Genomic DNA, 26,966 nt, shown 5'->3' with positions numbered 1-26,966 from the left:
TTATTTAATGTCTGCCATGATTACAATTCATTATTTAAATGTGGGCATGACCTTTGTGGGTCCATTCAATGCTGTTATCTTTTCATGTACCATGTCATTATCTCAGAAGGGTAAATGGCGGTGAGGGTAAATGTCCTCAAGCATTCTCTCTCTCGCTTGTCTACAAACTTTGTACAAGAACCATGGAAACCATAGGAAAATAAACGACACTTTTCCAAAGTTGTAGCTGACCTGTAAGAGATCCACCTGGTGTGTATGAAGCTTGAATAATTTGAGTGAAGTTCTAGACCATCTCCACATCAGCTCCATTGATGCGGGATGGGTGTGTGTTTCCACCCTGTTTCCTGAAGTCAATGACCAGCTCCTTCACCTTCCTGCATTGAAGGAGAGGTTGTGGTGTCGACACATTCCTACTAAGCTCTCTATCAGAAGGTAGTGAATCTGTGGAATTCTTTGCTAAAGCAGGCTGTGGAGGTAAAGTCAGTGGATATATTTATGGCAGAGATAGATAGATTCTTGATTAGTACAGATGTCAGTTTATGGGGAGAAGACAGGAGAATGGGGTTAGGAGAGATACTTTAGATAAGTGCGTGGATGGTATTAAATACTAGACCCGAAACAACACCCATTCCTTCTCTCCAGAGATGCTGCCTGTCCCTCTCAGTTACTCCGGCATTTTGTGTCCATCTTCGATTTAAACCAGCATCTGCAGTTCCTTCCTACACACAGTGCATTGAGCTCATTGGGGAAGATGACTTGTTGCCAGAGATTCTACACAACTTTGTTATCTCATCTTCACCTTTATCTTCAGAAGTAGTAAAAGTCGACAATTAAAGTATCAACTTTGATAGAGATTCTACCCGGCTTTGTTTTGTAGCTTGGTTTAGGGTGGCACGGTGGCGCAGCGGTAGAGTTGCCGCCTCACGGCACCGGAGACCAGGGTTCGATCCTGACTACGGGTGCTGTCTGTACGGAGTTTGCACGTTCTCCCCGTGACCTGCGTGGGTTTTCTCTGAGATCTTCGGTTTTCTCCCACTCTTCAAAGACGTACAGGTTTGTAGGCTAATTGGCTTGGTATAAATGTAAATTGTCCCTAGTGAGTGTAGGATGGTGTTAGTGTGCGGGGATCGCTGGTCGCTAGTTGGTGTGGACTCGATGGGCCAGAGGGCCTGATTTCGAGCTGTATCTCCAAACTAAACTAAACTAAAGTTGGGTCACAGTTTAAGGATAAAGGGGAAATCTTTTAGGACCGAGATGAGGAAAACTTTTTTCACACAGAGAGTGGTGAATCTCTGGAATTCTCTGCCGCAGAAGGTAGTTGAGGCCAGTTCATTGGCTATATTTAAGAGGGAGTTAAATGTGGCTCCCTTGTGGCTAAAGGGATCAGGGGGTATAGAGAGAAGGCAGGGACAGGATACTGAGTTGGATGATCAGCCATGATCATATTGAATGGCGGTGCAGGCTCGAAGGGCCGAACGGCCTACTCCTGCACCTATTTTCTATGTTTCTATGTAAAGCCCGTTTATAGCATGCAAGCCTTGTCACAGCTGACGGGTGTCTGTGTGGTTGGTCCAGGGTGCTGGCTTGGTCTTGAACTGTCTGGGATATAAGTGATTTTAAAAAAAACTCCCACAAAAGTGGATTTATTATATTTTGCAAAATTGTTAAAATAGATGCAGGTCTTTCAGATTATTTCTGTTTACAGGCGAGGGGGTGTCTGCATAAAACACTCAAAGCAAAATTGGCCCATTGTTGAGGTTGATCAAATATATCCAGTGAGCAGCAGAACGCCGATGTGTGCTGGGAGATGGGAACCATTTCTAGGGAACCAGAGGTGGATTAACAAACTCGATACTTTAATGGTCAATTATTACTGCTTCTGAGAACAAAAGCGAATAGCTTCTTACATTATTAAACGTGAATTAATAACTCTGTTTGGTGCGCTATTAAATTATTCACTGGGGTACAAGTCAAAACGTGAGTGCTTGTAAATAATTCCATCATTTTAATGTTACATGTAACTTTTTTTCTTTTCTTAATATGTTGAACTCTTGGTACTGTTTTTGCAGAGATTTAATTGCCGATCTTGGTAGTTTATAGATGAAACTTGTGATTCCATGGCACAACTCGTTTGCCAAGCAGTATGAATAGTTTATTAAACACGACACTTTACACTAATGAGATACTGAGAAGCCCAAGTGATGTGATGCACAGATGGACATCAATCAGCATTGATCTCATGAAATGGTCAACAGGCTGAATAACATTCGTACTCATTCACTTGTGGTTGTATTTCAGGTTTCAGAAGAGCAGGTATTTCGGATGACTGTGGGATTCATTGCCACAGATGGCTGTGGAGGCCAAGTCAATGGATATTTTTAAGGCATGCTATCGACAGATTAGTATGGGTGTCAGGGGTTATGGGGAGAATGAATGAATGAATACTTTATTGTCAAATTTGACAAGTCACAGTGAAAGTCTTTGCTTACACACTCAAGGTATACAAATAGTTGCCACATAAAGGGCGCTGACACAGTTACAAAGTATACACAGTATCCGCGGCAGGTCCCCCTTTGTTCTCCCCTCCCCCCGCACGGTGGCCCCTCTATGTGAGGTCCCCATTGTCCATTGTTTCTCCCTTCCTCCCCCACGCTGTACAAGGTCACAGGAGAAAAGGGTTCGGAGTGAGAAGATAGATCAGCCATGATTGAAAGGTGGGGTAGACTTGATGGGCCGAATGGCCTAATTCTGCTCCCTGCACTTATGACCTTATGAACTATACTCGCCATTTATGCAAAATCCAACCATTTTTTAATTTGGGAATGTGCTTATGATATTGGCAGGACATCTGTACTTACTTTGTCATTGGCAGAATGGCATTATTTGAGATGCAGCTGATGTTTGGATGATGTTGAATGGCGGTGCTGGCTCGAAGGGCTGAAAGGCCTACTCCTGCACTTATTTTCTATGTTACATTAAGAAATGTTTCTATGGGAGTAGAGATTTAATAGAGTGGATTGATTGTAATGCGTGATTGCAGATTACATTCTGTGACTCGAACACAAAGAATCGCCTGTGTGAATAGTTTACTCTGTCGGCTTGAATGAAAGAATGTTGACTCGGGCAAGGATCTGAAGAGTGCCAGCGTTACAGAGCTGTATGGTTTTCAGGAGGGAAGGTTAGGGGAAAACATCTTGAACTGTTGCAATCATTGGAAGTTGATTTAGGTTTTTTTTGCATTTGAATTGAAGTTTCTGTAGTTACTTTGTATGTTGTCCACCGGATGGCACTACAACCCTGTGTAGTAAGAGATTACATTTCATCCACGATACGATTTCTATCTTATTTAGCAGAACAATCTTTGAAAGGCTGTGTGTTTGAAGTCACATTCAGTCCCACCGTTTACAATGAAGCAAATTGACAGTGATACTGTCAGAGGAAGTAGTTGGGGCAGGTACAATTACAACATTTAAAAGACATTTAGATGTTCAATGGGTCAATGGTAATTGTACCTGCCTCAACTACTTCCTCTGGCAGTATCAATGTCAATGTGCTTCATTGTAGACGGTGGGAGAGAATGTGACTTCAAAGGCGCAGCCTTTCAAAGGCATTTGGACAGGTACATGGACAGAAAAGATTCAGAGGGATATGTGCCAAACGGGGGCGGGCAAATGGGACTAGCTTAGATGGGGCATCTTGGTCGGCACGGATGAGTTGGGTGAAGGGCCTATTTCTATGTGTGTGACTATGATAGACCCATTCCTCTCTGTGACGCTTCAGTTATCATCCTACACAATGCCATTTCCCAATGGGCATCAGTTGACCTCAACGTTAAACAAAAAGTCACTACTTAAATTTCTACATTGCTACATTTTTAAAGAAGATAAAATAGATGGGAAAAAAAGAATTTAAAAAAGTATTTTATTTTGGCTTGAGTTGTGGACTAGTTACATGCACAGCTACCCACATGCACAAATGTTTTCATTCCCATTCATAGCCATTCAGTGACTCTTGAATTGTACTTGCTGCAATTACTGCAGCATTTATAGCAAGGGGGCTAGGATTCAACATCAATGATGTAATGCTGAGGCTCTATAAGGCGCTGGTCAGGCTGCATTTGGAGTACTGTGAGCAATTTTGGGCACCATACCTGAGGACGGATGTGCTGGCTCTGGAGTGGGTCCAGAGGAGGTTTACAAGAATGATCCCAGGAATGAGTGGGTTAACATGTGATGAGTGTTTGACGGCACTGGGCTTGTACTCACTGGAGTTCAGAAAAATGAGGGGGGGACCTCATTGAAACGTACCGAATAGTGAAATGTTTGGATAGAGTGTATGTTTCCACTAGTGGGAGAGTTTAGGACTAGAGGTCACAGCCTCAGAATTAAAAGATGTTCCTTTAAGAAGGAGATGAGGAGTCATTTCTTTAATCAAAGGGTGGTGAATCTGTGGAATTCTTTGCCACAGAAGACTGTGGAGGCCAAGTCAATTTTTAACACATAGATAGATAGATTCTTGATTAGTACGGGTGTCAGAGGTTATGGGGAGAAGGCAGGTGAATGGTGTTAGGAGGAGAGATAGATCAGCCATTTGATGGGCCGAATGGCTCCTATTACATATGAGCTATGTAGCCACTGAATAATGGTTTAGTGGACTTTCAATTTTGTCTGTAGAGTACTTTCAACTGTACTCTACACTTTCATACAGTGCGTACAAACTAAACTTTGTGCAACCTGTGAGTTAGTAGCAGAATTTGTAGTTGTAAATTTACAAGGATGTTGCCAGGACTAGAAGGCCTGATCTATTGGGTGAGGTTGAGTAGGCCTTGGAGCGCAGGAGGATGAGGGGTGATCTTATAGAGGTGTATAAAATCATGAGAGAAATAGATCGGGTAGATGCACAGAGTCTCTTGCCCAGAGTAGGTGAATAGAGGACCAGAGGACATAGGTTTAAGGCAAAGAGGGAAACATTTTTTAATAGGAATCTGAGGGGTAACTTTTTCACACAAAGGATGGTGGGTGTATGGAACAAGCTGCCAGAGGAGGTAATTGGGGCTGGGACTATCCCAATGTTTAAGAAGCAGTTGGACAGGTACTTTGATAGGACAGATATGGACCAAATGTGGGCAGGTGTGACTTGTGTAGCTGGGACATGTTGGCTGGTGTGGGCAGGTTGGGCTAAAGGACCCCTTTCCACACTGTATCACTCTATGACTCTACAATGATACTGAAATTGAAGGGATCCTGCCCACTGTGTAAAGTTTGAGCAACTTCTGGCTTCTACAGGGTGTGTGGTTCAGTGTGGAAACCTGGTCTCTGTTGACGGTAATTTGTGGCCAACGCTGTATAAATAATTTCACGTGAATAACTATGCTTTATTATTTTTATAAAACCACTGATAACGTTAAGCCTTCGTCAATGAAATTAAATGGTTTCTATGGACTATAATTAATAATTATAATTCATCATCCACTCTTAAAACATCATCCACTCTTAAAACTTATTTTTTTTAAAACATGGTATGTCGTTCCCCCCATTCCATGTCTTGGAATTCTACAAGTCTTATTGTTTGTTTAGTATTCTGCTTTAACCTTAATGCTTTAAAAAACAAATGTATCTTTCTTTTATGATAATTGAAAGTTTGAATACAATCTGTGTACTTTGGCTTCTTCCTTTATTGCCAAATAACTCTTCGAACTGTTTCGCTGCTCCGATGTTGATTTCATTGTTCTTGGATGTCACAGATTACTATAGATGCTACCAAGATGTATGGTGGGGTAGATTGGCAACATCAATAGCACATAGCTTCTTGCAAAGATGCAGCATGCGATCTTGGGAGTTTGATGTGGAGTGTGGGCTAATATATGTGGCCTTTTTTTTTTAATGATTTCTTTAAATTGATATAACTTATTCATTACTTCTTAAATGTTGTTAAGAAGTTGTGCTAACATCATTGTTTGCACGTTTAGGCTCTCTTTAACAATTGCAATTGCCAAGGACAAGTTCTGCTCAACTCCCATTTCCTGCTTCAATTATTTATTGTTCAACGATCTATCAGCTGTAACAAGTACTTAGTTTTGGAATTAGTCTGCCATTCTAAAATCCTAATTTTATTTCCTTGATCTTAAATTTTGGCACCCTCTTTATTGTGTGAACGGATGCATGAGGGTATGATTTGTTGGACAAAGAAGCTGGATGTGGGGAACGATACAGTGTGGAAACAGGCCCTTTAACCAAATTTACCCACACCAGCCAACATGTCCAACCTGCCTGCGCTTGGTCCATATCCCCCCAAACCTGTCCTATCCATGTACCTGTCTAACTGTTTCTTAAATGTTGGGATAGTCCCAGACTCAACTACTCCCTCTGGCAGCTTGTTCTATACACCCACCACCCTTTGTGTGAAAAAGTTACCCCTCAGATTCCTATTAAATCGTTTCCCCTTCACCTTAAACCTATGTCCCCTGCTCCTCGATTCCCCAACTCTGGGCAAGAGACTTTGTGCATCTAACCAATCTATGCCTCTCGTGATCTTATACTCCTCTACAAGATCACTATCCCTCTATAAGATGTTGTGTCTTTTTTACTGTTGTATTGCAAAGATGAAACTGCCTTCTAACACTTTCTTTTTGTTTGCATGTTGCATGCTGTTCCATTACAACTCAGACGGTGATGAAGGTAATAGAACTGTTCGTTGTTTTGTATTGATATATACCTATAATCTTTTTTTTTAATATGTTAATTTGCAACATAGTCTAAAGGGCCTGTCCCACTTATGCAATTTTTTTCGCCGACTGCCGGCACCCGTCATGGCCGAAAATGTTCAACATGTTGAAAATCCAGCGGCGACCAGAAAAAGGTACGACTCATTGGGCGATTACTCATGACCATAGAGGCTTCACCCCGCGACATGTCGCCTGTACGGTCGTGAGTAGTCGCCCAAAGAGTCGCACCTTTTTCTGGTCGCCGCTGGATTTTCAACATGTTGAACATTTTCGGCAACTTGCTGCGACTATGACGGGTGCCGGCAAGTTGCCGAAAAAATAGCGTAAGTGGGACAGGCCCTTGAGTCTTTATAGAACGTGAATGTCTTTGAACTTTCTTTCACCGTTTACCTTATGTGTAACCAATCTTTCATCCACTATAATATACCAAACCCTACTAATGCATGTAATATTTTACGCTCATTTTACTGCAGGGGTAGATTTTCAAATATTTCATGCAAATTGCCAGCTATTCCTGAAATGGCAGTCAGACTCCCAAATAAATGCAACAACTTTATGGAGAAATTGGTTTATTTTGTTTAGTTTAATTTAGAGATACAGTGTGGAAACAGTCTCACCGACTCTGCACCAATCAACGATCCATGCACACTAACACTACCCTACACACACTAGGGACAATTTTAAATTTACACCAAGCCAATTAACCTATAAACCTGTACGTCTCTGGAGTGCGGGAGGAAACCGAAGATCTCAGAGAACGCCCCGCAGGTCACGGGTAGAACGTGCAAACTCAGTACAGACAGCACCCGTAGTCAGGATTGATCCCGGTCTCTGGCGCTGTGAGGCAGCAACTCTACCGCTGTACCACTGTGTGCCCAAAAAATGTTCTCCACAGTTCTCTGTGTCATTCCCCCATTTACCTTGGATAAATGTCTGCTAAAGCAGTCAAAGTGGGACATATCATTCAGCCTATTCGGCATTTCCGTTGATACATTTTAATTGCCTTAGGTCCCCATCCTTTAATATATTTCACAGAAATCTATTTACATTTTATGAAAGCTTCCGTCTCTCCAAATCCAGATTTTAAGGGAAGGATTACCAAGTTTCTTCTGTCCTTTAAGCTATTAATATTTGTTCATTTGAGTTCCCTGCTAAGTGACCTTGAATACATTTGATTATGCTCCCTTGATAAACATTTGATTCATTGCTGGGTTTCTGTTAACATCTTCAAGGGAGTGCAATCCATTCAAATATGTAAGGTTTTGACATCCAGTGCATTTCCAGTGAAATGTTTAGAACTGAGGATGCTGGTTTAAACCGAAGAGAGACACAAAAAGCTGGACATTTCGGGTTGAGACCCTCTTGAGACCTTCTTTAGACTGAAGAAGGGTCTAGACTCGAAATGGCATCCATTCTTTCTCTCCAGAGATGCTGCCTGTCCCGCTGAGTTACTCCAGCATTTTGTGTCTTTGCGTTTTCAGTGAATCTGCTCTCTCCCAGGACAATATATTTTTCTTTAGTTGCTCTATCAAAATTGAATGCAGAACTTGAAGGGCGGCACGGTGGCGCAGCGGTAGAGTTGCTGCCTCTCAACGCTAGAGACACGGGTTCGCTCCTGACTACGGGCGCTGTCTGTACAGAGTTTGTACGTTCTCCCCGTGACCTGGGTGGGGTTTCTCCAGGTGCTCCGGTTCCAAAGACGTACGGGTTTGTAGGTTAATTGGCTTTGATAAAAATTGTGAATTGTCCCTGGTGTGTGGGATAGTGCTGGTGTACGGGGTGATCACTGGTCGCTGCAGATCTGGTGGGCTGAAGGGCCTGTTTTCGCGCTGCATCGCTAAAATCTAAATTATAAATAGGACCAAACATTGGCACGAAGCACAGAGCAACTAAATCATCAGGTTTACGTACGGAGCTTTCTGTACGGAGTTTGCACGTTCTCCCAGTGACCTGCGTGGGTTTCCTCTGGGATCTCCGGTTTCCTCCCCCACTCCAAAGACATGCAGGTTTGTAGGTTCGTCGGCTTGGTTAAATTGTAAATTGTCCTTAGTGTGTGTAGGATAGTGCTAGTGTGCGGGGATCGCTGGTCGATGGGGACTCGGTGGGTCGAACGGACTGTTTCCGTGCTGTATCTCTAAACTAAACTGAACTAAACTGACCTCTCTACCTTTGGCACCCTACTTGTTCCAGCAAAGCTTCAAGGTAACCTCAAGGAGTGGTATCTTTCACCTGGCATGTTGTAACTCTTGGCACGGGGTATCAAATTCACTAGTTCTGATCCACTTGTAACAAAGCTCAATTTTACTCTCAGTGGATGTTGTCTGATTTGTGCATTTTGATCTGTTCCAGATTTTATTAGCTGCTGTGTTCTGCATCTTGCAGATCTAGCACATTCTTTTGTATTTCTCCTCCTCCCAAACTGCGCTCATTCATCTATTAACTAAAGGGCATTGAAAATATGATGTGAACTGGGCAGCATTTGGACTGCATTCCATTACAGTTGGACACAAAGTGCTGGAGTAGAGTTTACAGTTTAGTTTATTGTCACGTGCACCGAGGTACAGTGAAAAGCTTTTGTGGCGTGCTATCCAGTCAGCGGAAAGACGATACATGATTACAATCCAGGCATTTACAATGTATAAATAATTGATGAGGGAATAACGTTTAGTGCGAGTTACGTCAAGCAAAGTCCGATCAAGGATAGTCCAAGGATAGATAGTAGCTCAGCATCTCAGGCAGCATCTCTAGAGAAAAAGGACGGGTGATGTTTCAGGTCAGGACCCTACTTCCCGAAACATCACTGACCCGCTGACTCCAGCATTTTGCGTCTAGTTTTTGTGTAAGCCAACATCTGCAGTTCTTTGTTTCTACATTCACTTCCATTACAGATGTTACCTATTACACACATTGCCCCCCCCCCCCCCCTCGTCAATTTAAAACATGCTAATTTTCTTACTGAAGAAGGGTCCCAACCCAAAACATGCCCTCTAGAGATACTGCCTGACATGCTGAGTTTCTCCAACAATTTGTTTGTTTTTTTTGCAATCCAGCATCTGCAGTTCCTTGCGTCATTGACTTGTTTTCCTGACTTTTCCAGTTCTGCTGAAGGTCCATCGATCTGAATAGTTAGCTCTTTCTCCACGTCAGCCTCACCTGCTGAGTATTTTTAGAACTTTGTGTTTACCCTTGCGTCTGCAGTTTGTTTTGCTGTTCAAGCATTTGGGCGCAGACACAAAAAGCAGAACTCAGCGGGTCTTGCAGCATTCCTGCAGAAAAGGAATAGATGACGTTTTAGTCAAAGTCAAAGTATCCTTTATTGTCATTCAGACCTTTCGGCCTGAACGGAATTTCGGGCCTTGCAGTCATACATATAATAAAAAGAACAAAAACACACAATAAACACAAATGTAACATCCACCACAGTGAGTTCACCAGGCACCTCCTCACTGTGATGGAGGCAAAAGTCTTAAAGTCTTTGTCTCTTCCCTCCTTGTTCTCCCTCTGCGCTGAGGCGATCCAGGCCTCCGATGTTGTGACCCCGCCGGGTGATGGTAAGTAAGTCCTGCGGTTCAACCGTGCTCCGCGAACGGGCCGGTTCCAACTCCGCGGCCCGGGGTGGTCGAAGCTGCTGCCCTCCAGTCCAGCGGACAAAGCTGTTGTTGCGGGAGCTCCGGAAAAACAGGGCACCAACCTGTGACCTGCGAGCTCCCGACGATGTCGTCCACTGGGGCGGCGGCCGAGCCTCCGAAGTCGGGTCCACCGCCGGAATGCCGCCACAGCCCTGAGGCCGCCAGCTCCCCCATTAGGCCTCAGCGCAGACGGAGACGGAGGACACGACAAGAAAAAGTCGCGTCCCCCCGAAGGAGTTTCTCCCACCCCCCCCACACATGCACAACCTAATAAACTAATTTAACTAACTTTAGCTAAAACAGACAAAAGAAACACAACAAAAAAAAAAAAGAAAAAAACAGACGGACTGCAGGCGAGCCGCAGCTGCCAGGCAGCGCCACCACTTCCGGGTCCGAGCCTTCTTCAGACTGACAGTCAAGGGGAAAAGGGAAACGAGAGATAAAGACGGTGATGTGGAGAGACATAGGACAAATGAATGAAAGATATGCAAAAAATATGAATATTTGAATGTGCACTGAATATTGATTTCTCTAACTTCAAGTAACCCCGAACATTCCCACTCTCTCCATCCCTCCCCTACCCAAGTAACACCAACGCCGTCTTGTTAGGTCTCGTCTAAACACCTGGAGTATTGCGTACAGTTTTTGGTCTCCAAATCTGACGAAGGACATTTTTGCCATAGAGGGAGTGCAGAGAAGGTTCACCAGACTGATTCCTGGGATGTCAGGACTGTCTTATGAAGAAAGACTGGATAGACTTGGTTTATACTCTCTAGAATTTAGGAGATTGAGAGGGGATCTTATAGAAACTTACAAAATTCTTAAGGGGTTGGACAGGCTAGATGTAGGAAGATTGTTCCCGATGTTGGGGAAGTCCAGGACAAGGGGTCACAGCTTAAGGATAAGTGGGAAATCCTTTAAAACCGAGATGAGAAGAACTTTTTTCACACAGAGTGGTGAATCTCTGGAACTCTCTGCCACAGAGGGTAGTCGAGGCCACAGTTCATTGGCTATATTTAAGAGGGAGTTAGATGTGGCCCTTGTGGCTAAGGGGATCATGGGGTATGGAGAGAAGGCAGGTACGGGATACTGAGTTGGATGATCAGCCATGATCATATTGAATGGCGGTGCAGGCTCGAAGGGCCGAATGGCCTACTCCTGCACCTAATTTCTATGTTTCTATGTCTATTCGTTCTCACCTAACAAACGCTAACACTGGCCTGTTTCCTTGTTCATCGTTACTTTTTTGCAAATCTTTCATTCATTTGTTCTACATCTCTCTACATCACCGTCTGTATCTCTCGTTTCCCTTTTCCCTGACTCAGTCTGAAGAAGGGATGCTGTCTGACCCGCTGAGTTTCTCCAGCTCTATCTTCGGTTTAAACCAGCATCTGCAGTTCCTTCCTAAGCATTTGTGGGTGATCTTTCGCTAAACGGTCTGACCTTGACTTTCTACCGAATGGTTAGCACGCAGTAAAAACTTTTCACTGTACCTCGGTTATGTGACAATAAACTAAACTAAACATTGTTCATGTGAATGGCTTGCCGCCGTTTCGCATAGAACTTCAGTGACCAATAATAATTATGATTGAAACTCATGCCCTGCAAATTAAAAAAAAAAAGCAAGTCTCTCTAGCCAATATGTTGCCAGTTTTTGGATTTTGAAAATAAGCATTTTTATATTAAAATAGCACTTTTCTGCAGTAAACGCTATTTGCCATAAAATTGCATATTTGTTTTCAATTTTCCATTAATTTCTTTCTCCCATCTGTTCTCGCAACATTCAGTTTCAGTTTTCTTTAATGTTTACTGAGCTACAGTGAAAAACTTTTGTTGCAGGCTATCCAGTTGTTTCATGGCCTGGTACAGAGAGGATGCACCAAAGGACCTAATGTGTCATCGAGTCATAGAGTGATACAGCGTGGAAACAGGCCCTTCGGCCCAACTTGCCCACATGTCCCAACTATACTAGTCCCATCTGCCCGCGTTTGGCCCATGTCCCTCCAAACCTGTCCTATCCATGTACCTGTCTAACTGTTTCTTAAGCGTTGGGATAGTCCCGGCCTCAACAACCCCCTCTGGCAGCTTCACAAGTTATTGGAGCAGAATTAGGCCATTCGACCCATCGAGTCCACTCCGCCATTCAATCATGGCTGATCTCTGCCTCCTAATCCCATTTTCCTGCCTTCTCCCCATAACCCTTGACACCCGTACTAATCAAGAATTTGTTCATCACTTCCTTAAAAATATCCACTGACTTGGCCTCCACAGATCTCTGTGGCAATGAGTTCCACAGATTAACTACCCTCTGACTAAAGAAGTTCCTCCTCACCTCCTTTCTAAAAGAGCACCCTTTAATTCTGAGGCTATGAGCTTGTTCCATACACCCGCCACCCTTTGTGTGGAAAAAGTTACTCCTCAAATTTCTGTGCTGTAGATTTTCTATAATTGTATGGCTTTACTATCCTGGGGCTGTTGCCTGTGCCCTGCATTCCCCTGACGTTACCCTAATTAGATCTGGAAGGTGTACTAGCTTGCCAAAGCATTCACAGAGATGAGCATTGGAAGTTTGATGCACTGAAGTCACATGGTTGGCCTTAGGCAGCTGACAAAACCCAGCCTCAATCTTCTGGCCATTTCATTGTCTGGGTTTTGCATTGTTTCCAAATTTCTCTGACACCCAGAATCAAAGACTGTTAATAGTGGAATCATTGTTTTAGACTTAAAAAATAAAGCCAGATAAATAAACAGCTAAAGGCTAAGAATGCATCAAAATAGTAAGCAAAATCAATTAATTAAAACGTAACATATTTCCCTTTCCTTCCCTGTAATCCTGTTTAACTGATTGGGCTAAGATAGACACACAAGGCTGGAGTAACTCAGCGGGACAGGCAGCATCGCTGGGGAGAAGGAATGGCTGACGTTTCGGGTCAGAGTGAAGAAGGGTCTCGACCTGAAACGTCACCCATTCCTTCTAACCAGAGATGCTGCCTGTCTGAATTACTCCAGCATTTTGTGCCTATCTTATATGTAAACCTGCATCTGCAGTTCCTCTGTACACGTTTAACTGATGAGGTAGATGAATCCCGTGCCAGGCACTAACATGGGAAGTGGCAGCCAGGTTCTTATTCACACTTGGTCTGTGCGCAGAATGCCGCTTCAGAGCTGGGCTCGTAACCTGTGAAGTTGTACTCTGGCAATGACGCATCCTGGCACTTACGCTGAGCAATGCTAGTGTTGAAACTTACCAAAGTCAATGCCAACCATTTCATGGCATGTCACCACCCTTCCACTAACATATGGCACAGGCAATGTGCTTGATGGTTACGTTATTTTTAATGTCTCAGTGTAAACAGAAGAAACTAAATCCACCACCATAATCCTTTTTTTCCTCATTCGTCTGAGTCCTTCTATGGGTTTCAATAGTCAAGAGTGTTTAATGTTATATGCCCCACACAGAACAATGACATTCTTACTTACAGCAGCACACCAGAATATGTAAACCTTGTACTCTGTAAACTTTGTACTCTACAAACTCTCCTTAGTGTTCTGAGAATAGCCTTAGGTTTTGAGACCCGAAGTCTGAAGAAGGGTCTCGACACGAAACGTCACCCATTCCTTCTCTCCAGAGACGCTGCCTGTCCTGCTGAGTTACTTTTTGTGTCTATCTTCAATTGAGGGGATGATTCATGTCGCCAATAATTTAATTTAAGGGAGCAACAGTGCCGTAAAACCATTTAAAATGTCGGAAACTAGGTGGAGGCCTGACCTCTCTCGATGTAATAAGCCAGAACAAGCTCTGTCATTAACTCTAAACAGAAGATAATGGTACAACTTTGATTATTTTATTGCTTTGAAGTGCTGGAAATTGATTTCTGGAGAACTTAACAACAAATTAAGGAATCAATGTTTTAAATCTTTTCGTGCATCTTATGCTTTTCAATATAATTTGTAGTACTTTAATGTTTTCTCATGCATCTGAGTGTATAATTGTTATATTTTGTTTATAAGCATGATGCATTTTGTTTTTTGTATCTGTTCTTATGCCGTGCAATCTTAATCCTGGATATAGAGAGTTAAAGCCCCCGTCCCACTTAGGAAACCTGAACGGAAACCTCTGGAGACTTTGCGCCCCACCCAAGGTTTCCGTGCGGTTCCCGGAGGTTAATAATAATAATAATAATAATGCATTTTATTTGCTGGCGCCTTTCTGGACAGCCAAGGACACCTTACAGGACATAAAATCACAATACATTTATCAATATTAAAATCAAGTTGATTAAAAACAAAAAACAAAAAATACACAAAACATTTTAAGTCATTAAAATCAGGGTGAACATGGTGGAAGTTATGTCGGGTATGCTAATCTAAACAGGTGTGTTTTGAGTTGTGATTTGAATTGATCGATAGTGTCCAGGTGACGGATGGGAGGTGGGAGAATGTTCCAGAGACGTGGGGCACAGCAGCTGAAGGCTCTGGCACCCATGGTGTCGAGTCTAAATGTGGGGACAGTTAAAATTGCAGCTGAGGAGGAACAAAGTGACCGGGAAGGAGTGTATGGTGGCAGCAGGTCAGAGAGGTATTGGGGAGCAAGGTTGTGTAGGGCTTTGAAGGTCAGCAGTAAAATCTTGTAGTTAATCCGGTGGAGCACAGGGAGCCAGTGGAGCTGAGTGAGGATGGGTGTGATGTGGTCCGATGATCTGGTGCGGGTGATGATCCGGGCTGCAGAGTTCTGAATGCATTGGAGGCGATGAAGAAGTTTATTGTAGGTGCAAGTGAGGAGGGCGTTGCAGTAATCGATGCGGGATGTGACCAGAGCGTGGATGAGGACTTGTGTATTGTCTTTGGAGAGGGAGGGGCGGAGTCTGGAGATGTTGCGGAGATGAAAGTATGCAGAAGGTGTGATATTGCTGATGTGGGGGGCCAAAGGAAAGTGAAAGCTTGCAGGTAGTTGTCGGAGGTTGCAGGTAGTGGAAGCAGGTAGGGAGACTGACAAAAACCGCCGGGAACCTCTGGGAACCGCACGGAAACCTTGGGTGTGGCGCAAAGTCTCTAGAGGTTTCTGTTCAGGTTTCCTAAGTGGGACAGGGGTATTAGATGAGGGTCATTATAATCTCTTCTCCACCTTTGGATAAATGCATAAGTTATATAAACTGCCGCTTATAAGAAAGTGTGGAAATGTGGGTGGATCTAAAATGGATGAAGAACTGGATTTTCATTGTATGACAATCGCTAATGACAATGTGTATGTAACACATATCCTGACAGGAATCATGAAAACAGGTGACAGTGAGACTTTGGTGTCAAATAGTCTGATCACAAATTAACTGATGGAATGTTGTTAGTTTTGTTCTCCTGCTAGTTTAGTCTAGAGATACAGCGCGGGAACAGGCCCTTCAGCCCACTGAGTCCACGCCGACCAGCGATCCCCGTACACTAACACTATCCTACGCACACTAGGGACAATTAAAATTTTTACTGAAGCCAATTAACCTGCAAACCTGTTCGTCTTTGCAATGTGGGAGGAAACCGGAGCGCCCGGAGAAAGCCCACGCAGGTCACGGGGAGAACGTACAAACTCCGTACACACAGCACCCGTGGTCAGGATCAAACTTGAGCCTCTGGCGCTGTGAGGCAGCAACTCTACCGCTGCGCCACCGTGCTGTTACTATATTAAATGTGCATTTTATGTGATAGTGATCTAGTATCATTAAAGGTTGCAGTATTGCGTACAGTTTTGGTCCAAATCTGAGGAAGGACATTAATGCCATAGAGGGAGTAGAACGGGTCACCCTTATTTCTGGCATGTTCCAGCTGGAAAGAGGATAGACAGTTTTGCTCGATTTAGAAGATTGAGTGGGGATCTTATAAAAAGCAAAATTCTTACCTGTTGGGCTGCAATTGTTCCCTGTTAGGAATTAGGACAAGGGGTCCGCAGCTTGTTAAAGGGGAAATCCTTTAAATCGAGATGGCTTTTTTCACGCAGAGAGGTCAACTGGAACTCTTGCGTCAGGGTAGTTGGGCCAGATGACGGCTATATTAAGAGGGAGTTAGATGTGGCCCTTGTCTAAGGTAATCAGGGGGTATGGAGAGAAGGCATACGGGATACTGAGTTGGATGATCAGCCATGATCATATTGAATAACGAGTGACTCTGATGGCCTAAATAATGTTTCCTGGCTGCATGTTCCACACTCTCGAAATGAGTGGGGAAAAGAGACTTATCCTTGGGCTGTAACCTGGAGGAATTATCCTCCGGGGGGAGGGGGGGGGGGGGGACAGGGAGATGGCTCAGGTAAAACATTTCATTTGATATATCATTTTTATAACGATGAGGAACACTCTAAAAGGGGAACAACGAGGGACCGGGGGGGGGGGGGGGGGAAATATTATTCATTCACACAAAAGGGTGGTGGGAGTACGGAATTAGCTGACAGAGGATGTAGTTGAGGCTGGTACCATTGTCTTATTTAAGAAACATTTAGGCAGGTACATGGATAGGACTGGTTTAGCGGGATATGGGTCAAACGCGGGCAGGTGGGATTAGTGCAGATGGGGCATGTTAGTCGGTGTGGGCAAGTTGGGATGAAGGGCCCGTTTCCACACTGTATCACTCTATGACTCAAACATTAAAATGTCAATATTTGGTCGTGGTGCTTCACTAAGGTATATTTGTCTAATTATTGGCATTTAAAAACTGTACTTAACATTTTGCTGTGTCTCTTGGGCTTGAAGTGGGTTATGCTTGCTTAATGCCTTGTAATATTCCAGTGTTCATTACAGTCAATAGATTGTATTTTATTTCCAGCAATGTTACGGGCAAATGTTGAAATCAATGAGCAGGAAGCAATGAATCATAGAAGATATCGTTGACTTCCCCAGGGCTGAGGTCTTGTGTTGTTTACAAAAAAGAGAAGGGCCCATTTCCCATAACGGAGGGACAGTGATCTAAGGCATTAGAAGGTATAGAGACAAGTTCAGGAGAAGGAATGTGTAGGAAGGAGCTGCAGATGCTGGTTTAAACCATAGATAGACACAAAATGCTGGAGTAACTCAGTGGAGAGAAGGAATGGGTGACGTTTCAGGTCGAGACCCTTCTTCAGACTACATCTGACTTCAGACTGAAACATGACTGAAGAAGGGTCTCGACCCGAAACGTCACCCATTCCTTCTCTCCGAAGATTCTGCCTGTCCCACCGAGTTACTCCAGCATTTTGTGTCTACCTGAATGGGTGAGTCATTTGCATCTGAAAGGGCCCCTGCTCTACGGTCAGTTACAAGGTGACGGACCACGGACTTGGGTAATAATAGTACGGCAAATAACTCTCCTTCAGCGTGGTTTTATTTCTTTCCTTCGTGACTCTCCATGGTTTTAATTCCTTCCTTCGGCATTATAAATTTCTACGCGTGCAAGTAAGATGAGGCATAAAGTTGTCACCAACTGGGGTTGTAAGTCTGCTTGCCTGTCAATTCTGCTCCGTAAACCCAGCTCGCAGGAGTGGGTAATGGTGCGTGGCTGTGAAATTGTTCCCCTGGCTGCCACCATCATTGATTTCACTCGGTAGATTTACACACATTTCTTTCCTCCTGGTCTCGTGAGTATCGCTGATCTGCCACAGATTTATGAACGGGTGCCATCACATAGATGTATATGGTTCACAAATTCCGTCAGATTTATCATCGACTTTAAACAGCGTTCACTACAATGAGATTCGTGTGTAAATCAACATTTATGATGTTTTACTTCTTTATGGCAGAATAACTGTCATAATTACTGTGAAAAAAGATTATCAACTGAACATACTAGTCAATATATTAATATTGATGACATTTTGTAAATAGTCAAATAAATATTGCACAAGCATTCTACATACAACGCATACAACAGTAAGGTTCAGTTCAGTTTAGTTTATTGTCTACGTGTACCGAGGTACAGTGGAAAGCTTTTGTTGCGTGCTAACCGGAAAGACAATACATGATTACAATCGAGGCATTCACAGTGTACGGATACATGATAAGGGAATTATGTTTAGTGCAAGGTAAAGCCAGTAAAGTCCGATCAAAGATAGTCCAAGTGTCTCCAATGAGGTAGTTGGTAGTTCAGCACTGCTCTCTGGTTGTGGTAGGATGGTTCAGTTGCCTGATAATGGCTGTTATGCAGTTTGGAAATGCAAGTTTTAAAGAATAATTGGTGCAAGTGACTGTGCATGAGCTTGACTATTATAACATTGTGTATGTGCTTTAATAGGGCCCAAGATAACCGCAATGGAATGTCTCGAAGCAATGGCGTCCAGTTTATATGGAGAGATGTTTACAGTGCTAATCTCACTCATTAATAGGTAAAACTTCCATTATTTTCACTCTATGGATTGGCATTTGATGGTAGCGTAACTACAAAGGTGTTTGGAATAGGCATCTTTCACAAGTCATACCAATCACATGGATCTTGGAGGTGCACAATTTCAGTGCTCACTCACACTTAAGGTCATGTCATAAGTGATAGGAGTAGAATTAGGCCGTTCGGCCCATCAAGTCTGCTCCGCCATTCAATCATGGCTGATCTATCTCTCCCTCCTAGCCCCATTCTCCTGCCATAACCCCTGACAATGTACTAATCAAGAATCTATCTATCTCTCCTTTAAACATATCCATTGACTTGGTCTCCACAGCCTTCTGTGGCAAAGAATTCCACAGATTCACCACCCTCTGACTAAAGAATTTTTTCCTCATCTCCTTTCTAAAAGAACATCCTTTAATTCTGAGGCTGTGACCTTTAGTCCTAAACTCTCCCACTAGTGGAAACATCCTCTCCACATCCACTCTATCCAAACCTTTCACTATTTTGTATGTTTCAATGAGGTCCCCCCTCATCCTTCTAAACTCCAGCGTGTACAGGCCCAGTGCTGACAACACATAGTTACAGAGTTTTATGTTTTTTGTACTTCCAGCCTCACATCCTCCTTTACACATCATCCTCATGTTGAATGTTGTTCTACCATTGGCTATCTGCTCCACAAAGCTGGTTCCTCTCCATTTCACTTTACACTGTAGAGATACAGCTCCGAAAGAAGTCCTTTGTCCAACCGAGTCCACACTGACCAGTGATCATCCCGTCCACTCTAACACCATCCCACACACTGGGCACTTTTACATTTTTGCAATTTTTACCGAAGCCAATTAACCTACAAACCTGCACGTCTTCGGAGTGTGGGAGGAAAGCGGAGCACCCGGAAAAAATCCACGTGGTCACGAGGAGAACGTGCAAACTCCAGACAGACAGCCACCGTGCCGCACATTCTACTGCTGCGCCACCGTGTCGCCCTTCAGTATTTTCTTTTAAATCTTTTTTTTTGTCGCCTAAGTTTTAATTACCCTTTCTTATTACAGCTGATACAGCTTGTCCTCCATTTATTTTCCTTATCAAACTTACATAAATTATTAAGGCACATTTTGTAACTTAATTAAAATGTGATATTTCTGAAGCATAATGGACTAAATGTATGGAGAAATATTTCATTACCGATATCCTTTGAAATCACAACTTTTTTGGTGCCTTGGGTATTTAGGTTGATTTTTCATTAAACAAATCATTTTTTTTTCCCCAACTGTGTTTGACATTCACACAAATCTATGATCATATTTAGAGGTCTCTAATTAAGCTGCTAAGATATCTACATTTGCGTGTGTAGTTAGGTCCAATGCTAATGAGATTTAAATTTGTAAAGAAAATAAATATATTTCACAATTTTAATAGCGTTTGATATTTCTGACATTGCTTCCCTTTTTAAACTAGGGCTCTCAAGTCCTCTCAGCATTCACTTTGTTCCATAATGGTAGTGGACACCCCTGGATTCCAGAACCCAAAAGCCACTTCATCTGAAAGAGCTGCCACTTTTGAGGAACTCTGCCAGAATTATGCCCAGGAGCGCTTACAGATGCTCTTCTACGAGCGGACATATTTGAAAGAGCTTGATCGGTATAAGGAGGTGAGTTGTTCATTGCATCCTGCCTGTACAAATCACTTTTGAGTGCAGTTTATGCCAGCTGCGGTCTATAAATGATAACACTGTGAGGTGAGACTTGGCAGCAGCCGTGAGACTCGACGGTGGCGGTGGGGCCCTGTTTACGACGGAGAGATGAAGCCACACAGGCCGACACACACACACACACACACACACACACACACACACACACACACACACACACACACACACACACACACACACACACACACACACACACAGTTTTAATAGATAGATAGATAGATAGATAGATAGATAGATAGATAGATAGATAGATAGATAGATAGATAGATAGATATCTTGCCATTTAATGTATGTGTACTAATGAACTCGATGGCTATTGAATTATGCTCTCTATGTACTCTGTCCCTACAGGAAGACATAGACCTTGACTTAGATGAAGTAGAATCCAGCTGCCCTTTTTCTGTGGATGCCGTAGATCAAACTTGTCATCAAGCACTGGTAAGAAACTGATGCATGAGGATGTGAACATTAAATGCTTTTAATTGTACATATATTTCATATTCAATGGCATGAAATTTAGTAATCGAGTCATGCGACGTGGAAACAGGCCCTTCAGCCCAACTCGTCCATGCTAACCAAGATGTCCTTCCCATCTAAGCTTGTCCTATTAGCCTGCACTTGCCCCATATTTATCTAAACCTTTCCATTGCATGCATCTGTCAAAATGTTTTTTTAGTGTTGTCATTGTACCACCTCGCCTGGCAGTATAGTGATTGAGGTTTGTCTTGTTTTGGACAGCACAGTGGCGCAGCTGATAGAGCTGCTGCCTCACAGCGCCAGAGACCCGGGATCCATCCTGACCTCAGCTGCTGTCTGTGTGAAGTTTGCACGTTCTCCCTGTGACCTCGTGGGTTTCCTGCCACATCCCAAAGACGTGTGGATTTGTAGGTTAATGGGCCCTCGGTAAATTGCCCCCAATGTGTAGGGAGTGGATGCGAAAGTGGGATATCATAGAACTAGTGTGAAAGCGTGATCGATGGTTGGCGTGGACTCAATGGGCCAAAGGGCCTGTTTCCATGCTGTATCTATAAACTAAGTAAGGACATATCTCCAATTCACTTACTGTAGAGTGTCTGAGATTGTATGGTTAAATAATTGATCATTAGCTACTATTAAGCCCTGATGCTGTTAGGATTTTTAATATTTCATTGAGGTATGTGCTTTAATGTTTGTAAAGGACTTTGATGAAATATGGGTCTATGGGTCTCAGATGCAATAAAATCGACTTTGCACTCATTGTGGAGAACAAACAAAACATTTCCCAGTTCTTTGGGAAATTAGTTTCTCTGCTGAATCATTCTTGAATGTGTAAGAATATTACATAGATCACAGAGCTGTGAAGTGTTATTAGGAGAACACATTTCAGAAGGAGAGAATGGAGTGGCTGGGCTTGTTCACTCTGGAGTTTAGAAGGATGAGAGGGGTTCTTATTGAAACATATAAGATTATTAATGGTTTGGACACGCTAGAGGCAGGAAACATGTTCCCGATGTTGGGGGAGTCCAGAACCAGGGGACACAGTTTAAGAATAAGGGGGTAAGCCATTTAGAACAGAGACGAGGAAACACTTTTTCTCACAGAGAGTGGTGAGTCTGAGGAATTCTCTGCCTCAGGCTCTCTGGATACTTTCAAGAGAGAGCTAGATAGGGCTCTTAAAGATAGCAGAGTCAGGGGATATGGGGAGAAGGCAGGAACAGGGGACTGATTGTTGATGATCAGCCATGATCACATTGAATGGCGGTGCTGGCTCGAAGGGCTGAATGGCCTTCTCCTGCACCTATTGTCTATTGTCTATTGAATGCGTGTTACATTTTGCCCCGGCAGGTGCGAACGTTGGCTCGGACAGATGAAGCAAGAGGACTGCTTTGGCTGCTGGAGGAAGAAGCGCTGAAACCCGATGGAAGTGAAGACACCCTTTTAGAGCGACTCTTCACATACTACGGCCAACAAGACGGAGACAAGAATGGTGCATTGCCGTTACTAAGATAATTAGCGTCAAAAACTTGTCATCTTTTATTTCCTGGCTATTTTTGACAGGGGCTATTACCATAAAGGGCCGGTCCCACTTACGCAATTTTTTTCGGCGACTGCCGGCATTCTCACGACCATACATATGTACTCACGACCATACGTGCGACATGTCGCGGGGTGACGCCTATATGGTCGCGAGTAGTTGCGTACCGTTTCTGGTCGCCGCTGTATTTTCAACATGTTTGCATAAGTGGGACAGGCCCTTAAGACCACAAGATAGAGGAGCAGATTTAGGCCATTCGGTCCATCGAGTCTACTCTACCATTTGATCATGGCTGATGTATTTTTACCCTCTCAACCCCATTCTCCTGCCTTTTCCCTGGAACCTTTGACACCCGTACTAATCAGTCTCCACTTTAAAAATACCCCATGTCTTGGCCTCCACAGCCGTCTGTGGCAATGAACTACACAGTTTCATTACCCTCTGGCTAAATAATTTCCTCCTCGTCTCCTTTCTAAAGGTATGTCCTTTAATTCTGAGGCTGTGCCCTATGGTCCTACACTCTCCCACTTGTGGAAACATCCTCTCCACATCCATTCCATCCAGACCTTTACTAGGTAAGTTTCAATGATGTCCCCCACATCCCACTAAACTCCAGCGAGTACAGGCCCAGTGCCGTCAAACGCTCAGCATACGTTAATCCGATCATCCCCGGGATCATTCCAGTAAATCTCCTCTGGACCCTCTCCAACGCCAGCACGAGTGTGTTCCTCGGGTGTGGGGCCCAAAACTGCTTACAATATTTGAAAGGTGGCCTCACCAGTGCCTCATAACGCCTCAGCATTACATCCCTGCTTTTATATTCCCGTCCCCTCGATATTAATGCTAGCATTGCATTTGCCATCCTTAATGCCAACTCAACCTGAACAGTAACCTTTTAGGAATACTGCATCAGCATTCCTAAGTCTCTTTGCACCTCTGATTCCTGAACCCTCTCCCCACCTCGACAGTACACCGTTATTCTTTCTACCAAGGATTGACAAGATAATGCAGCGAGTTATGAACTAATTTTTATCATTCAGTAAATTCTAAGCAATGAAACTGAACAAATAATAATATAGGCAAAAATGCTGGGGAAACTCAGCGGGTGAGGCAGCATCTATGGAGTGAAGGAATAGATGACGTTTCGGGTCTCGACTCCTATTCCTTCGCTCCATAGATGTTGCCTCACCCGCTGAGTTTCTCCAGCATTTTTGTCTACCTTCGATTTTTCCAGCATCTGCAGTTCTTTCTAAAACAAATAATAATATAGAATGTATGCCATTGACCAGGACTCAACTTATATTTTTAACAACAAAATATCTAAGCATGTATACATCTCCTATTAAGAGATGCAATACTAATCTGGCCTAAAGTAATTATTATTCATTGACCACGAATGAGAAACGAGAAATTGCAATGTATTTTTTTTCTTTGTAGGCCAAGGCTCATTACTGAAAGGCAACAAGCGTCACCATTTCATCCTTGGTCATTGCTCGAATACTAACTGGGTGGAGTATGACACAACAGGCTGGTTGAATTATGCAAAGCACAACCCTGCCACTCAAAACGCTGCCGCCCTACTTCAGGATTCTCAGAAGTAAGTAAAGACCCACCACCGATTTTCCAGCACCCTTGGTTCCAGAGCCTTGCCCGATTATCCGTTTTGCCGGACCATCAGAGGTCACGGCCTCCGAGAGGAGTCCAGCGTTACCGAGCCACCGAGATGCCGACCCACAAAATCGGCCTCGGAGGTCGGCCGTGGGAAGGGATCAGCCGCAGGGGGCAAATTCAACCCGCCGATCGGCCGCGGAAATCCCGATGAGGTCGAGATCTGCCGCCTCACCCGGCTTAAGGGACATATTCCTGGGGGGGAATTTCATGTTGGCTCTCATGGTTTTGTCCGGTTTAATGGAGGTGGGGGACTGCCGGTTGCTGGAACGTCGGTGGCTGGGCTTGTAATCGTTTACACGGCAAAGTAATTGTTGCAGTATTTGTCAGAGAATGTTTCAATCTGCAGTTTGGAGACACGAGGAACTGCAGGTTCTGTAATGATCAATAAGACGGGGGTAATTCAGCACGTCATGCAGCATCGCTGAAGGACGTAGGTGGGCAACGTTTTGGGTCGGGACTATTCTTCTGACTGAAGTTTGGAGGATTTCTTTTGCAAAGATGTTTCTGAATTTAGAAGAATGAGGGGGGCACCTCAAAGAAATTTACTGAATAGTGAAAGACCTGGATAGAGTGGATGTGGAGAGGATGTTTGCACTAGTGGTAGATTCTAGGACCAGAGGTCCCAGCCACTGAATTAAAGGACGTTCCTTTAGGAAGGAGATGAGGAGGAATTTCTTTAGTCAAAGAGTGGTGAATCTGTGGATTGAATTGCCACAGACGGCTGTGGAGGCCAAGTCAGTGGATATTTTTAAGGCAGAGATGGATAGATTCTTGATTAGTACGGGTGACAGGGGTTATGGGGAGAAGGCAGGAGAATGGGGTTAGGTGGGTGCGAGATCAGCCAGGTTTGAGTTGCAGAGTAGACTTGATGGGCTGAATGGCCTAATACTGCTCCTATCACTTATGATCTGTGTTTATACACCTTACCCTCCCCATTTAACTATGATTCCCTCTCCCTTGACTCTCAGTCTGAAGAAGGGTCTCGACCCGAAATGTCACTCATTCCTTTTCTTCAGCGATGCTGCTTGACCCACTGAGTTACTCCAGCATTTTGTGTCTATCTTTGGTGTAAACCAGCATCTGCAGTTCCTTCCTCCACTATTCTTTGGATTTCTTTAGTTGAAGATGTTTCTGAATTTTCACATTTTGTTCTGAACTCTTTGTTATTGCGTAATTACAGTACAATTGCCTTTTCTTTTCAGGAAAATGATAAGCAATCTGTTCATGGGGCGAGCAGGGACTGTGTTGTCTGGTTCAATTGCTGGCCTGGAGGGTGGATCCCAGCTTACGTTGAGAAGGGCTACAAGCATGAGAAAGACTTTCACCACTGGTGTAGCTTCAGTGAAAAAGAAATCAACATGCATCCATATTAAACTCCAAGTGGTTAGTAGATCAATAACTTTGTTTCAATCTCCGGGCATGTTTATGTTTAAGGTAGAAGTACATGCGTGCTTGCAGGGAAGGCTTGGAAGTTGTCTTAACAATCATTTGCAATTCATTTAGTTCACGTAACTGTTTGTCTTCGATATGATGCTAATTTGGTTTGTTTGGCACAGGCATAATGTTTCAAAATCACTAATAATTGCCGTAGGAATGAATCTTATTTTAAAGTTTCGTTTTGGTAAGAAGTATAAGAAAGGGTAATTTACTACAGGGAACAATTCCAAAGGGGGTGCAAAAGCTTGTTTGGGGCGGCACGGTGGCGCAGCGGTAGAGTTGCTGCCTCTCAGCACCAGAGACCCGGGTCTGATCCAGACTACGGGTGCTGTCTGTACGGAGTTTGTACGTTCTCCCTGTGACCGTGTGGGTTTTCTCCAGGTGCTCCGGTTTCCCCCCACACTCCAAAGACGTTCAGGTCTGTCGGTTAATTGGCTTAATATAATTGTAAATTGTCCCCAGTGTGTAGGATAGTGTTTGTGTGCAGGGTGATCGCTGGTCGGCATGGATTCGGTGGGCCGAAGGGCCTGTTTCCGCCCTGTATCTCTGAAGTCTGAAGTCTAAAATTAGTGCGTAGATGGAATAGAAAGGAAACTATTCTCTTTGGTGGACAATAAGGACCTTAAAATGAGGGTAAACACAAAAAGCTGAAGAATGGTCTCGACCCGAAACATCATATATTGCTTTTCTGTCTAACCTGCTTTTTTACTCCAGCTTTTTGTGTCTGTCTTCAGAATAAACCTGCATCTGCAGTTCCTTCCTACGCATAAGATGCGGGTGATTGGCAAAGAAAACAAAATTGAACACATTTGTGGAACAGCAAGTGGTTAGGGATTGCAATGTTCTGCTCGTGTTAGTGGTGCCAGATCCCACTGTGGCCGTCGAGATGCAGCTGAATGAATCTCCAGTAGGCATGAATTTGCAAGGCAGCAGGGAGCAGGCAGGGCAGTGGGACATGTTGGATTGTATCGAATATGTAGGAAGGAACTGCAGATGCTGGTTTAATTTGATGCTAGACACAAAACGCTGGAGTAACTCAGCGGGACAGGCAGCATCTCTGGAGAGAAGGAATGGGCAACGTTTCGGGTTGAGACCTTCCTTCAGACTGAAGTAGTCCAGCTGAGTTACGTGGAGCAGATACAAACAGTGAGCCACAGTCTCCTTCCAAATTTTGTGAATCTTAATAACCAGAGATTAAGAAAAATACCAGTAAATTCTACCTTTGGTAGCTAGATTACATTATATTTATTGATATTAATATATAATAACCAGATTTATGCAATGCAGATGGTAGTTTTCTGCTAATGCTATACATAATTCCTTTTAGTTTTTTGATTTATCATTATTAATTTAACTCGGTCAAGATTGTGAAATGCCAGTTGTTACGGAGAAGCTCTAGAAATAGTATTAAAATTTTAATGCTGTTAAATCTTAATGAGCCTCAAA

The 26,966-nt window shown here is 43.6% G+C and overlaps 1 protein-coding gene across 1 annotated transcript in view; it reads left to right on the top strand.

Moving 5' to 3' along the window:
• Positions 1–26,966, top strand: part of myo18ab (myosin XVIIIA b) — a 173,495-nt gene that overhangs the window by 92,121 nt on the left and 54,408 nt on the right. Inside the window, exons 13-20 of the mRNA XM_055657428.1 lie at positions 2,299–2,313; positions 16,560–16,647; positions 18,601–18,691; positions 20,146–20,338; positions 20,750–20,836; positions 22,223–22,364; positions 23,850–24,009; positions 25,286–25,466. Of these exons, the coding sequence (XP_055513403.1) occupies positions 2,299–2,313; positions 16,560–16,647; positions 18,601–18,691; positions 20,146–20,338; positions 20,750–20,836; positions 22,223–22,364; positions 23,850–24,009; positions 25,286–25,466 (957 nt within the window). The remainder of the gene's footprint in view (positions 1–2,298; positions 2,314–16,559; positions 16,648–18,600; positions 18,692–20,145; positions 20,339–20,749; positions 20,837–22,222; positions 22,365–23,849; positions 24,010–25,285; positions 25,467–26,966) is intronic.

Source organism: Leucoraja erinacea, chromosome 28 (assembly GCF_028641065.1).
Source record: "Leucoraja erinacea ecotype New England chromosome 28, Leri_hhj_1, whole genome shotgun sequence".
Classification (NCBI taxonomy): Eukaryota; Metazoa; Chordata; class Chondrichthyes; order Rajiformes; family Rajidae; genus Leucoraja; species Leucoraja erinaceus.
Note: the sequence above shows the minus strand (reverse complement) of the source record. Positions and strands in the feature narration are given on the sequence as shown.